This window comes from Chaetodon trifascialis, chromosome 21 (assembly GCF_039877785.1).
Source record: "Chaetodon trifascialis isolate fChaTrf1 chromosome 21, fChaTrf1.hap1, whole genome shotgun sequence".
Classification (NCBI taxonomy): domain Eukaryota; kingdom Metazoa; phylum Chordata; class Actinopteri; order Chaetodontiformes; family Chaetodontidae; genus Chaetodon; species Chaetodon trifascialis.
This window is the reverse complement of record NC_092076.1, coordinates 2,695,628-2,707,986: the sequence shown is the minus strand read 5'-3', so window position 1 is coordinate 2,707,986 and position 12,359 is coordinate 2,695,628. Positions and strand designations below refer to the sequence as shown.

At 44.8% G+C, this 12,359-nt stretch overlaps 2 protein-coding genes across 6 annotated transcripts in view; one reads left to right on the top strand and one right to left on the bottom strand.

Annotated features, from left to right (window-relative positions):
• The window catches only part of LOC139349531 (rho GTPase-activating protein 44-like), a 63,764-nt gene extending 60,370 nt beyond the window's left edge, over positions 1–3,394 (top strand). For 4 of the 5 annotated variants that reach the window (XM_070990430.1, XM_070990429.1, XM_070990427.1 and 1 more), the window contains 2 exons: positions 277–663; positions 3,048–3,394. In XM_070990430.1, the coding sequence (XP_070846531.1) occupies positions 277–663; positions 3,048–3,205 (545 nt within the window). In that variant the 3' untranslated portion in view covers positions 3,206–3,394. Of the gene's footprint in view, positions 1–276; positions 664–1,525; positions 1,579–3,047 lie in introns of all 5 variants that reach the window. The other variant, XM_070990428.1, reaches the window with a different exon arrangement.
• tex47 (testis expressed 47) lies at positions 2,351–12,255 on the bottom strand. The gene is made up of 9 exons (XM_070990438.1): positions 12,120–12,255; positions 10,785–10,857; positions 10,159–10,262; positions 10,013–10,077; positions 9,392–9,470; positions 9,018–9,155; positions 8,757–8,904; positions 8,612–8,671; positions 2,351–2,715 (listed from the first exon to the last, which is right to left on the bottom strand). Exons 1-8 carry the CDS (start codon positions 12,243–12,245, stop codon positions 8,634–8,636), a joined length of 771 nt encoding a protein of 256 aa, XP_070846539.1. The 5' UTR covers positions 12,246–12,255; the 3' UTR covers positions 2,351–2,715; positions 8,612–8,633.
• Positions 12,256–12,359: the final 104 nt, after the last annotated feature.

Below are 12,359 nucleotides of genomic sequence, written 5' to 3'. Positions count from 1 at the left end.
TTCGCTTCTGCTTTGATTTTTATCTTTTATATTTTATTTTAACTGAAGCACAGCACAATCACCCTTTAGTTAAACCACACAGACTGTCGCTCGTCTCACAAATCCGTCTGTAAACCCATCATGCCTGCAGCCTGTAGAGACCACTCCTCTGACTTTAAGTCATTGTCTTCCAGCTGGTCTCCTGCAGTGATGCAGCTCCGTCTGAGCATCAGGAGCTGAATATCTTCGCAGGTTTGTAATATTTCTATAACGTTTTTCTCGCCGGTCTCTCTGCAGCGAAGAAGTTGGCCCCGATCCCACCTAAGGGCCCGTACTGCCAGACGGGGGCCATGTCCGACCAGTCGACAGGTCAGCCGTCTCCGGTCAGCCTGTCGCCCACTCCTCCAAGCACCCCCTCCCCGTACGGCTTCAGCTACCCGCAGGGATACGCCACCATCGGCTCCCCGGGACAGATCGCCCAGATGGCCAATGCCCCGTCCCTCTCCTCTCCGCCCTCGCTGGCCGGGACCCTCACCAAGGCCAGGCCGACCCCCAAGCCGCCCCGGCAGAGGCCCAACTTACCTCCTCCTCAGCCCCCCACCACGCCCGGCACCAGTCCCCAGCCTCTGGAGCACTCCACGGGTCTCCTGGATGGTTTGTCTCCAGGGGAGAGCATGTCCACAGGTGAGGTGTGCGAAGCAACACGTCACCTGCGTACACCTGTACGCCTCAACAAGACCATTCCATTTAAGCTTATATTATATTTCACTTACTCACAGAAAATACTTTTTACTGGACTCCGTTCATCTGAGCCCAGTCCTTACTGGTTACTTTGAAGAATGATTTTGTGTTTTACATGAATAATGTGGCATCAGTCAACAAATGAAATGTTTCCTTATGATTTAAGCTTGTTAACTGAAGAAAACATCCACAGTCAGAGAAGCATGAGGAGAATAATTCATCTCTACTCAGCAGACAAACTCTATATTTTAATCATAAGGATGAGACTGGTGATAGTTCAGCACATTGCATGAAAAGACCAAAACCAACAATTAACTCTCTGGCACTCCTCCGAGCCATTTGGTGACACTTTTCAACATCAAAGTGCAAATAAGACATGAAATGCATTAAAACAACACATAAAAGATATAAAAAGACACATCATAATCGGATTGATATTATAAGAATAATATAAAAAACAGATAAAACAGGAGAGTAAACACTGCGGTGCAACACATGAATAATTAGTCCCACATGTAATTAAAGAACAGAGCTCCTTTGTTTTCTACAGCCACACCTCCTTCACTACACTGCAGTCTGTTGTTAAAGATTCATTTCAGTGTACCCACACGTCACAGTGAGCTGGACTAACACGGTGGGTTTTGGTCTTTTCGTGGGATTTGTTCGTTATGGAGTGACACCACACTCATCCTTTAGGCTTGTGTCATTCAGATCAAATCAGTCTTTTTCTGTTTTTATCTCCGTCAGCGTCTCCAGCAGGTTCTGATCATGTCTTTGTCGCCTGCTCTTATTGTCTCACTTGCAGCGGTATGAGCCGAGAGGTTCAGTGTGATTCTGTGTGTGAGAGGGACTTTTAGGGTAAGCAGGAGCTCCTGTGCTAAAGCCTCACCCCCCCACCCCACCCACCCACCCCCCCCGTCCCTCCGCCATCCTGGCCGAACGTGGGGCCAGCTCACCGTAGGGTGAAGCTGCCGGCAGACGCAGCGCTCTGTGTGATTCTCTGCTCTGCGGCAGCCTCGCTCTCCCCTCGTGGACCCCCCCATGGTGCTGCTGAGCTCGGTCCAGCTCTAACCCGCTCTGCTGCATGCTCGCTGAGACTGACGCGATGCATGGCTTACACGGGCGTGTCTGACGGGCCGTCCAGGGCCGACGCCAAAAACCTTTTCAGCCCTTAGGATTCCTCCCCATAATGCCTTGCTCCAGCTGCCCCCCACTTCCACCCCCCCCACACACAATGTTGTGCTTCACTGCCCACCACAGCACACTTCCTGTCTGTGCAGTTCATCACACTGTGGACGTCATCATCCTCACAAGTGACAATATATTAGTTTATACACCAGTATAACTAACTACATTGATCCTGTGCTGTCGGGCTTCGCCGGCGTTCACTGAATTGACGAGTCTTTGCTGAATCAGGTGGAAGCAGTATGGATGCACGATATGGACATTTTTGCCGATTTTCAGTAAATTCTTTGGTCATTTGTATCCAATACAAGCGTAACAATACTGATAGTGAGCACCAGTTTTGACCTTTATTTCTAAATTCTGAAACCTTAATCGCACAAATGTAATTCTAGAAACCATAAACACAGATTTGACTGCAGTATTTTTGATAATTAACATCTTTGTTAATGACTGAACACAGTAAACAGTATCTCATTGCCACATTGTTTATCCTACAGCTCGTACATATGAACTTGCATTAATAAATACACATGCACTACATGGCCAAAAGTATGCGGACGCCTCATTACATACTTTTAACGGTGCAGCATACAATGATGTTTTAGATAATGTTCTTTCAACCTGATGACGTGAGCAAAGCAGCTTCAAAAAGAGTCCGGACCTCAACCACGTCCAGCACCTTTGGGTTGGACTGGATCACGACCGTAGGCCAGACCTGATCATCCACCATCAGTGTTGGAGCTCGCTGATGCTCTTGCGGGTGATGGGAGCAAATCCCTGCAGCAGGTTCAGCATCTGGTGCACCACCTCCTGAAAGACGAGGAGTGGAGGCTGTTAGAGATTAGTCACATTAATGCAAACGATTCTGAATAAAGTGGGCGTGATGTCCGGGTGTCCACATACTTTTGGTCATGCAGTGTGTACAGTAAGCTGTCTTGTACATCGTGCATCCCGATCATGCATTTTTCAATTCATTCATACTGTGAGTATGTTTTGAACCTATGATGACCCACATGCTGTGTGTAACACCATCCAGCCTCGATGAATCCACATCTGGAATGATCTGTCTCACTGTTTTTATCCACATCAGCACTCTTTCAGTTCACTGTCCTCACTTCCTGTCTGTGTTTCTGCTCTGCCAGATTCTCTCTGCAACTTGGACATCCCCATCATTAACGTGGAACTGGACGGTATTTTTGACTTGCCCCACATCTCCCCCTTCAGGAACTCAGTGGCGCTGCTGGAGTCGGCCGGCAGCCGGGTGGAGTCGGAGGAGGAGTCTGAGAGCACAGTGCTATGACGCCACTGAGTTCCCCCGCCGGCCGATTCGACGAAACTCAACGCTACTGCTGCACCGTCTCGCTCAAAGGCCCCACGCTCATCCAGTGACCTTTCACCTCTCAAGCCTCACTCTGGATGCCATCGCCATGCCTCACCTGTCCTCCATCCAGAGGGGTCGACGTGTAAAAACAAGCTCGTGTAGAATATATAGAATTAACAAAAAACGCCTGAAAGAAATCAGTCACAGGAGGCGTAAGAGACGGCGGCGTCGGGACTCGATCAGACATCTTTACGTTGGCTGGAAACACGTTTTTCTTTCTGTTTCTTTTTGCCTTATTTGATTCACTTGCAATATTGCCTTTAACGTCACGCATGAGGCTGGAAACCGGCCGCTGGAGGGAGGAGCGCTCTTTGCCGCTGCTGCTGCTCATGAGTGAGTTTTAGAAGGACGACGAAGAAGACGGGACTGTCCACCTGTCCCGCCATCACAGGCTTTCTTCCTCATTCCCCTGCTGTTTGTCCCGCCCTCCTCCTTCATTCCTCAGGGGCATCAGTTGAAAATGGCGTGTGGCGGCAACGACCCCTGACTTTCTGTCCCACCTGAGCGTTCACTGTGAGTGTGCCAGTATGTCGTTTTGGAAAGTGTGTGTGTGTGTGTGCGTGCGTGTTTATATGTGTTTGGTAATTGTTCTATATGATGTTGCACTGTTGGTGTCGTGGAGCATAAACAGGAATGCATGTTTTAGACTTTTAGGAAAATAACTACCAGGTTTGCAAAGAGGTTAAATGCCCAATCACATTTTCTCTGTATTTACATGGCATTCGATCAGGATATCAATCACTGAATATTTATTGTTTATACTGTACATTTTCAGAATATATGATACAATAACTCTATATATCAAATCAGATCATATTTTGTATCTACAGCAGAGCTATAAAAGGACCATTTCCTCCAGATAGAATATAGCTGATGCAGTCAGGGAGCTGTTGAATATATGAGATGCATACTTTATGAAAGAACAGACTGGAAAGGTTGAGATGGCTTTTGCAAATGCAGAAAGTCTCGTAAGCAGGGAAATGAAGAACTCCATGTGATAACACATGATTATTTTGGCAGCAGGCGAAGTTCCATGGGACTTTTCATTTTCCGTGTCAATTAGCAGTCATTTCAGTTTGAAGAGCGGCGAGCTGAATCCACAGAGAGACGCGCAGGTTTGGAGCTGCTGTGCCACCAGAACATTTGCTTAAATTAATAATTAAATTAAGTCCAGCCCACAGAGCAGCGGCAGCAGGAGCTCTGTTAGCAGCAGCTGTTGTGTGTTGGCAGGAGTGCAGCCAATCAGAGCGCCTGCTGCTGCTCTGTGGGCTGGACTTCATTTAAAGGTGTCCTGTGGAGTTTTCTTGTAAACAAAGTTATTTTTACATTCTGTGTTTCTCACTGAAACGCTTGGTGTAAATCTCCTTCCTTCCTTCCTCATAGTGTTTGCTAGCTCGCAGTAGTCTTCTCCTTCTCTTGCTGAACGTCCCTGCGCATTACTGCCACCAACTGGGGATCAGAGGAATGACGTGAAATCAGCGGCGGGATGTGACTTTTGTCCCACCTGCGCTGCATCGCCCCTGTCATGTTCATCCTCATGTCCTCGAGTCGTGCTTGTCTCTCAGCTAAAAGCTCCACCGTGTTCACCAGCTGGTGGTTTGGTGGTGGACAGTGGACAGAGGACAGTGAGAGCTGTGAGAGTCAACCAGCGGCCCTCTTACATACACTTGTGTTGGCCAGACTGGACTCAGTTTGAAGTGTTGCGTTAGCCGAGTGCAGCAGGGATTTGTTTCTCCATTACAACTCGTCTAGAGTCCCTCTTTACCGCTGTTTACTGTTGCACTGTACAGTAGCTGTTGGCAGCCAGCTACATATAATCAGGCTGTTATGATTCAGCTTATTGACGACATCAGGTGATGTATCTGTTGCGTCTGTCAATAACGATGGAGGCTACGTATTTAAACATGTCGCCCAGTCTTCCCTGAATGATGACGAAGCCCAGTCTGACATCTCTGCAGCCCTCACAGGCGCGGCTGGTTGACTTGTGATGGATACATGAAACTAAAACTTGCTCTGATGGCACACTCCAGCCTCCATACACCTGTTCGCTCTGTGTGCAGGTACAAGATTTCATCCTCCTGCCCTGAGGTATTCCAACATCCATCATGTCATATGAAAGAACTGAAAACAGCCACGTCCCAGAAAAAAGGTGCTATTTTTGTCAGAAAACACAAGCAAACTGCAGCCCCAGTGGAAAAATAAGCACACTTCTTTTTGCGACAGTGCAGTTTCAGTTTCCGCCGCCTCACCATTGCAGTTTGGAGGAACCCTGTCTGACAATGCTGATATTTTTGGTCTACATTAGTGAACCAGAGGCAAGTGCAAAGATATGTGTATATGTGTTTATTTTGATGAGAGTATTTATACAGATATATTTCTGAATACTTTTTACTAGGTCTGAAGAGTTGTGATTGTTTCCACTACACACGGATTTAAAAAAGCATTGAAACACGGGACCAGATTTCCCTGCTGTCCTATCAAAACCTTTTCAGGAGTTCAGAGAAAACGTGGAAATCGGTAAAACTGGAGCAGAAAGGTTTGCGTAGGACAGCAGCAGTTCGTTATTTGCCTTGGGGTGGGTTTTGCTGTGACCTATCCAGATTTGTAAGACTTTTCCTTTTCGTCCTGAGAACATCCACTACACATGGCCTCCAAGTCACTGTGCTGCTCCGCCGTCCTCGCTCTCTGAAGTGCGATATTATTCACAGGACTTCTGTAAATACTGGAGAGTCTGTACATACGTGTTGTGTATATACTGACGGGGGAGAAATTTAAATATATATAGATATATACAAATGCTGTATTGAAGAATCTAAATGACGACGAACATTTTAACATTCTGCTGAACATGTAATGTTCAAATGTTGCTGGTTCGAGCACAACGTTGCCACATTCACACAAATAACATCGAGTAGACTTCGCACAGTAGCTACGGTAGCCCTCATGGCTCAAGGTTAATTCTAGTTTGTAGATTTTTAAAGAAACCCTGCTCATAGTGCTTGTGTTACAGAAGAATTAACCTCTTGAACCCTGATTTCACTAAAAAAACGTCCACGTCGTTGCAGCTTCGCGATGTCTCCTGCGTCATTTTCTACATTTTCCAATCTGCCGCGTTTGATATTTCCGAAAATGTCGGGATGTTGTTTAGAATTTGTGAGGTTTGTGCCGTGTTTATCCAGGCAGCCTGCAGCTGAGATGATGGATCAATCGTAGGATCCAGGAGGGTTTGAGAGGTTAAGAGACTCTGTGAAGAAACCGTCAATCACCGTCTTTTAGTCTGACTGTTCGACAGAAGATAACAAATCTCTTCAGTTTCACGATGTGGCTGAAAGATCTACACAGTTATGTCCAACATTTAGCAGAAAAACTACAGAATCAAAAGCATTTCAAAAAGACAAACATTTTCTACAATTCAGAAACAAATGTTTTTAGATTTCTTAATCGTTTGGTCAAAAAAATGTTCGAAAATATTCAAAAATGACCATCAAGATTTCCTGAAGCCCGAAGCGACGTTCATGCTAACTAACTAAAATCGAGCTAATCTAACTGAAGCTGAAACAAGATGTTAAAAATAACCTCAGCTAATCAGCTATCGAAACAGCTGCAGATTAATTTTCTGTTAATCTATTGATCTGCTAATCGTTTCAGCTCCACTACAATTCAAACCAATCGCTCATCAGCTGAGGAGAAAGCAGTACGGCGTGAAATGCGATCGGCGGTGTTTCTAACCTTCGTGTTTAAAGAGAAGCTGGATGCTGAGGGAAGAAACGTTCTGCGTTACCACGTGCCGCTCTTCGTTTTGTACTAAAGGGTTTCAGACTAAAGGTTGTACATACGGCATTCATCGAACACAACTTTATTGACAATAACCCTGCCGAGCAGAGACGGTTTCCAGTGTTTCAGCTTTTCCGAGCGTGCTGACATGCGAAGGCCTTTTTTTAATAGGTGGAATGTAGCGGTGACAGACGATGTTCACCTTACAGCTCGTGCTGAAGGCGGATTGTGTGTGTTGTGGACATAGTTTCAAGTGGGGGGGGTATTTGATAAAGGGGGGGTGTTTGATTCGACATTGTCCTGTGTGAAACTCAGCAGCATGCTTTCTAACCATGCCTATGAAGTATGTCTCATCTTTGGTCCCGTATAAATGTGCTTGTATTTATTTTTTATAAGTGAACAGATCGACCTTCATAAAAGAAGAAGAATTCAGTGCTGCCCGTGAGCTTTTTTAGTCAAACTCTCGGTTGTTTTCCATGATTTCCTGTTTGTTTTCACCTTGTTTCTTCGGTGTGTCGTTGATACGGTACGTTCCACCCTTTTTATCCCGAGCAAATAAGGAAAGCACATCCGGCCTCTGTCTGGAAATCAAAAACCTTCAGCTGAGAGGAGACTGTGCCCAGAATACTGCACTTTCAGAGGACTAGAAGTTCCTGTGACTTTACACTGAAATCATACAGCGAGCGAGAAAAACCGAGCTGCACACAGGTCTGTTTATGTTTGTAGATTACACCTGTTTTTGTTTTGTTTTTTGCTCAACTTTAAGTTCCAAGTAATGGGGGCCAAAACAAAAAGGGAACACATAAGTGATCAAGACGCAGCAGAGTCTTTAAAGTCTGGGGTGAAGAGGAAATGCCTTTTCTTGGACGTGCTATCTCCCGGTCACCAAGTGGAACACAGTGTATAGTGAGATAAAAATAAAATTAACCTCATCCGAATGTTGAAACTATTAAAAATGTTTTTATATTACTTGGATTTCCTGTGCTTTTGTTGTGAATGTTGGTTCAGCGCTCTGTGCTCGGGAGCGTTCGGTCACATCTGAGGTGCGTCATGAAGGACAAACCTTTCTGCAGAGGCATGAAAACATCTGATCACACTTTGGATTGCAAAGTCAATCAAAGTTTAAAGTTTAAAGCGAAGTTTTAGGATTCAATACAAAATTCTTCCTCCGTCCAATAATTCAACACATTTCAGTCTGGAGAAAGAAAGTCAAACAGCAGCGTTTCTTTCCAGTAACAATGGCCAGTGTTCCTCTGAATGATCCACAGACCTCCCTGTCAGCAGTCTCCATTGCTGCGACTTTACCAAAAAATAATCCAATGAAAAGTGCTGACAGTGCGCTCTGTGGGTTATCCACTGGATCTGCTCAGAGACCCTGTTGCCCCTGAATTTCTCAAATGTTATTTTTCAGTGCTGTGACTCGCCTCGGTTGTGTTGAAAGCAGAAATATCAGACGGATATCTCAAAGGGTTGAATACCACCACCGCGTTTTTGTAATTTGGGCGAACTGACCCTTTAAATGATGGAGGATGTCTTACGTGTTGGTCTTACCTTTGACCTTCTGTCAGAAGAGTTAAACTGTGGTGAGGAAGCTGCTTCGAATAACTTGTCCTGTGAAGCCATCAGAGAATACAGCAGAGTGTTGAGCGGCTCGTCTGAAAAGCTTTCTGAGGACTGACGGGAAGGCGCCTCTTACCAAAGTCCATGCTGACGTTTAACGGTGAGTCGTACATCTGCAGGTGTTGTCGTGGAGTCTGGAGATCATCTCGGGCCAAAAGCTTGTCTAGAACCTCCTGAGAGACGATCAGCTCTGGAGTCTCCTCCAGCTCTGACCCAGGAAGAGCCTGACAGTCGTTCAGACAGTCACACTCTTAAACCTCCTCTGACAGGGATCATGTTATAAAAGCTGAGCGGAGCAAATGAAATGCATCTAACCAACCTGTAAAAGTGAACAAACCTTCTGAGATGTTTCAAGATGTTCAGCCAGTTTCTGCAGTGCTGACAGGACAGAGCAGACCAGAGTCTCTGTGCTCTCTTCCTCCTCCTCCAGTCCCTTAGCCCCAGCGTCCCCGGGCCCCTGATCTGCATTGAGCACCTTCAGCCAACAAGCATACAGATTGGAAATAAACTGCTCAGATGGTGACAAATTGGAGGAAAATACCCCAATAAATGTGTGGAGAAACTTAATGAGTGCTGCAACGTCCTTCACGGTCACCAGCACCCAGAGGAACCTTTACTGAAGGCCGGAGGTGGAGCAGCACCCATCACCCATCTGTTCGTGCCTCACATTCATGTCCCCTCAAAGACCAGAAGGAAAGAAAAAAAGCAAACCTTGTAGCTCCACTGCTGGAACAGCCGGCTTTGAGGGTTATGTGCCATGAACACAACCTTGGGAGCTTCCAGCAGGGCGCTGAAACGGGACGTAAAAACAGATCATATGCTTCCATAAGCAGTTTAACAGGAGAAGGGTTTTAGACTTCTACAGTGAGGATGTATAAGGATGTAGGTAGATGTGTGAGTTTCGTGGCTGCACACTCAACTGGTTGCAATCTGCAACTTCACCACTAGATGTCACTAAATCCTTCACACTGGTCCTTTAAGAGCTTACTGGCTAAGAGCTACATCATCATGAGTTGTTATTATAATTTACACGCAACAGACTTGCTGCTCAACTATGTCAAATATGTCAGGCTGTATTTTGGGGAAATGTCTCTAAAAAGATACACAAAATATCTAGAACATGTAATAATACACATGAGGTGCTGGATTTGAATATTTCACTCAGTGGAACTGGATAACAGAGTATATTTCATACTGAACAAGAGTATTTTTCCAATCTTAAAGGGGAAACTGGGGGGTACTGAACAGTACTATGAATTTTCATGACATCACAACACTACAGTACATTAGATACTGCATGTATTCATCTGTAGAACAGGAAAGCATCATTACCAGTCGGGCTGTTGTTGGATGTCTTCAAGGTCTTTCAAGACAGAAAGTAGAACGTCCCTGGATGACTGGAGAAGAGCCAGACAGAGAACATTAAGAGCCAGACCACAAACCTTCATCGATGGATGCTGTGAATATTTAAAACTTACTTCAATGACGTGCAGCAGGCAGGATGGATAAACCAACAGCAGGCCTGTCACATGATCCCATATATACTGTTTGCTTAGCTGGAACTTGAGTTTTTCATAATGAGCTGCATGGAAACAAACAACAGAACAGCATTAGTTTGTCTCAGACACCTGGGAGACCGGACAGCCTGACAGTGTGAAAGCCCAGCACTGCTGTCGTCACATCCAACCTTTCCTGGGGCTTTTTATTGTGGGCTTTCTACTCTAATTTTTGTCTAAGAATTCCTTGAGCAGCAGCCACAAAAGCTCTTACAGGATGCCCTTCAGACTCATTCACATACAGAGGTGTGAAAGCCATAAAAACACTCAAACAAGGGACACAAAGCAGCCGTTCACTGCTTTGCAGGCAAATAAAGCTTGTTAGTGGAAAACTGTTAACATTCAACAACAGCAGACTGATGTTTCCCAGAAATGTGCCGCGTAGATTTATACGTTTGTAACATCGGTGCCATCACCCGTCATTTCCCCTGAAGGAACACTGGATTAAATTGGTACACAGTGATTAGTTCATTGATTAGAACGAATGGAATAGTGATGCCTTATTATCAAGCACTGAGCTATTGTGCTCTAAGTAATTTCTGACTGACCTCCCAGTTCTGTCCTGTCAGCAAGACGGTGGGGGAGCCGAGCAATCACAATGAGCCGCTGCAGCACGATCTTCTGTGGAGACAATGAAGGAAAGTCTTAGAGAGTGCAGAGTGACAGCAGAGAGGCCTGAAACACCTGCAGAGTGCTGTCACGTATTTAACACAAAGAGAACAGGTTATTATTACATGTACATTTCAATTCTAACGAGTTTCACGTATGGTAACAGTACCAGAGGCATTAGCTGTTAGGATTCAACAGTAAATCAATAAACATTTAACTTAACAGAGCCTTTCCTCTCCTCTTCATTAACACAGACCGCATCTTCTTTCAGATCCTTCCTCTGTGCCATAAGCTGGTGAAATAAACTGGTCCCAGTTTCATCCTCCTTCTTTCCCTCCATCTTACTCTCGTTAGACTTTGTCAAAGTCCAGTTCAAGCACTGACTGTGAAGCCTTGGCGAGCTCTGCGCCCTCCGTGTTTATAAAAGCTTATATCCTAGAAACCTATTGTTCCCAAGATGCTATAAAGCAAAGCCTGCTGCACTCGGATGCAATTACAGATACACACAGAATAAACTCAGGAGCCAGTCCCAGGCCAGGACAGCCTTGTATTTCAGGTAATAAGGGCCAATAGGAGGAGGAACCGTAGGCACGTCCTCCTCTGAGTCTCTGCAGGAAACTTTGTACTTTTTACTCCACTACATTTATTTGATATCTTTATTATGATGCATTGTTTTGGATAAAGATAATAATAAGATAATAAGATGCCTTAGTCTGCAGGATTTAGTAAAACAAACAAAAAAACAATCTTTACCAGCTGCAGCTTTGCAGCGATGTTCACATTAATACATTGCTAGTTATAATTTAAGATAACATAGATTAATCTGACATGGGCCACTGTGTGCAATGAGTACTTTTACCTTGTGTGCTTTAAGTAGATTTAGATATTTATACTTTACCTAAAAATTTGAATTGAGCTCTTTCAACAGTTTTGCATGTGGTATCACTTCTTCTACTGTAAAAGATCTGAATCAGTTTCTTCTTCTACCACTGAATTGATTGTATTTTAAATATGCTTATTTAGGGACACTGTCATGATATTTCATAAAGATCAATTTGATTTGTTCAATATGATTATTTCAGTGTTGATTGACAAGTGATATTGGGCCTTATTTTAAGTTTTTCCTTCAGTTTGTGGAGCAGGCGGATAACGTTAAACGTCATAGTTAGCTGGCGGTTGGCGTATTGAATGTTAGTTAGCGGTTTGCGTAAATAACGTTAGCTCTGTTAGCTAACGGTGAGCTAACCACAGCGGCAGCGGGCTCCAGCACAAACCTCTCTCATTTTCCCGTGAAACACTTCAAACATTGTCACTGTGTCGCTTTCGTCCTCCCCTGAGTCTCTGTAGTCCCAAGACTTGGACGAAAAACGTCGGACTTTTTGTGAAGTAACGTTAGCCATGGCTAAACTGTTTGGGGTCTCTGCTGTCTACAGGTTACCGTGGCAACAAGCCATGTGAAGACGCGTAGCTGTGTTTTTTATTTTTAAAAAACTTTACCACATAACCCTAACCCA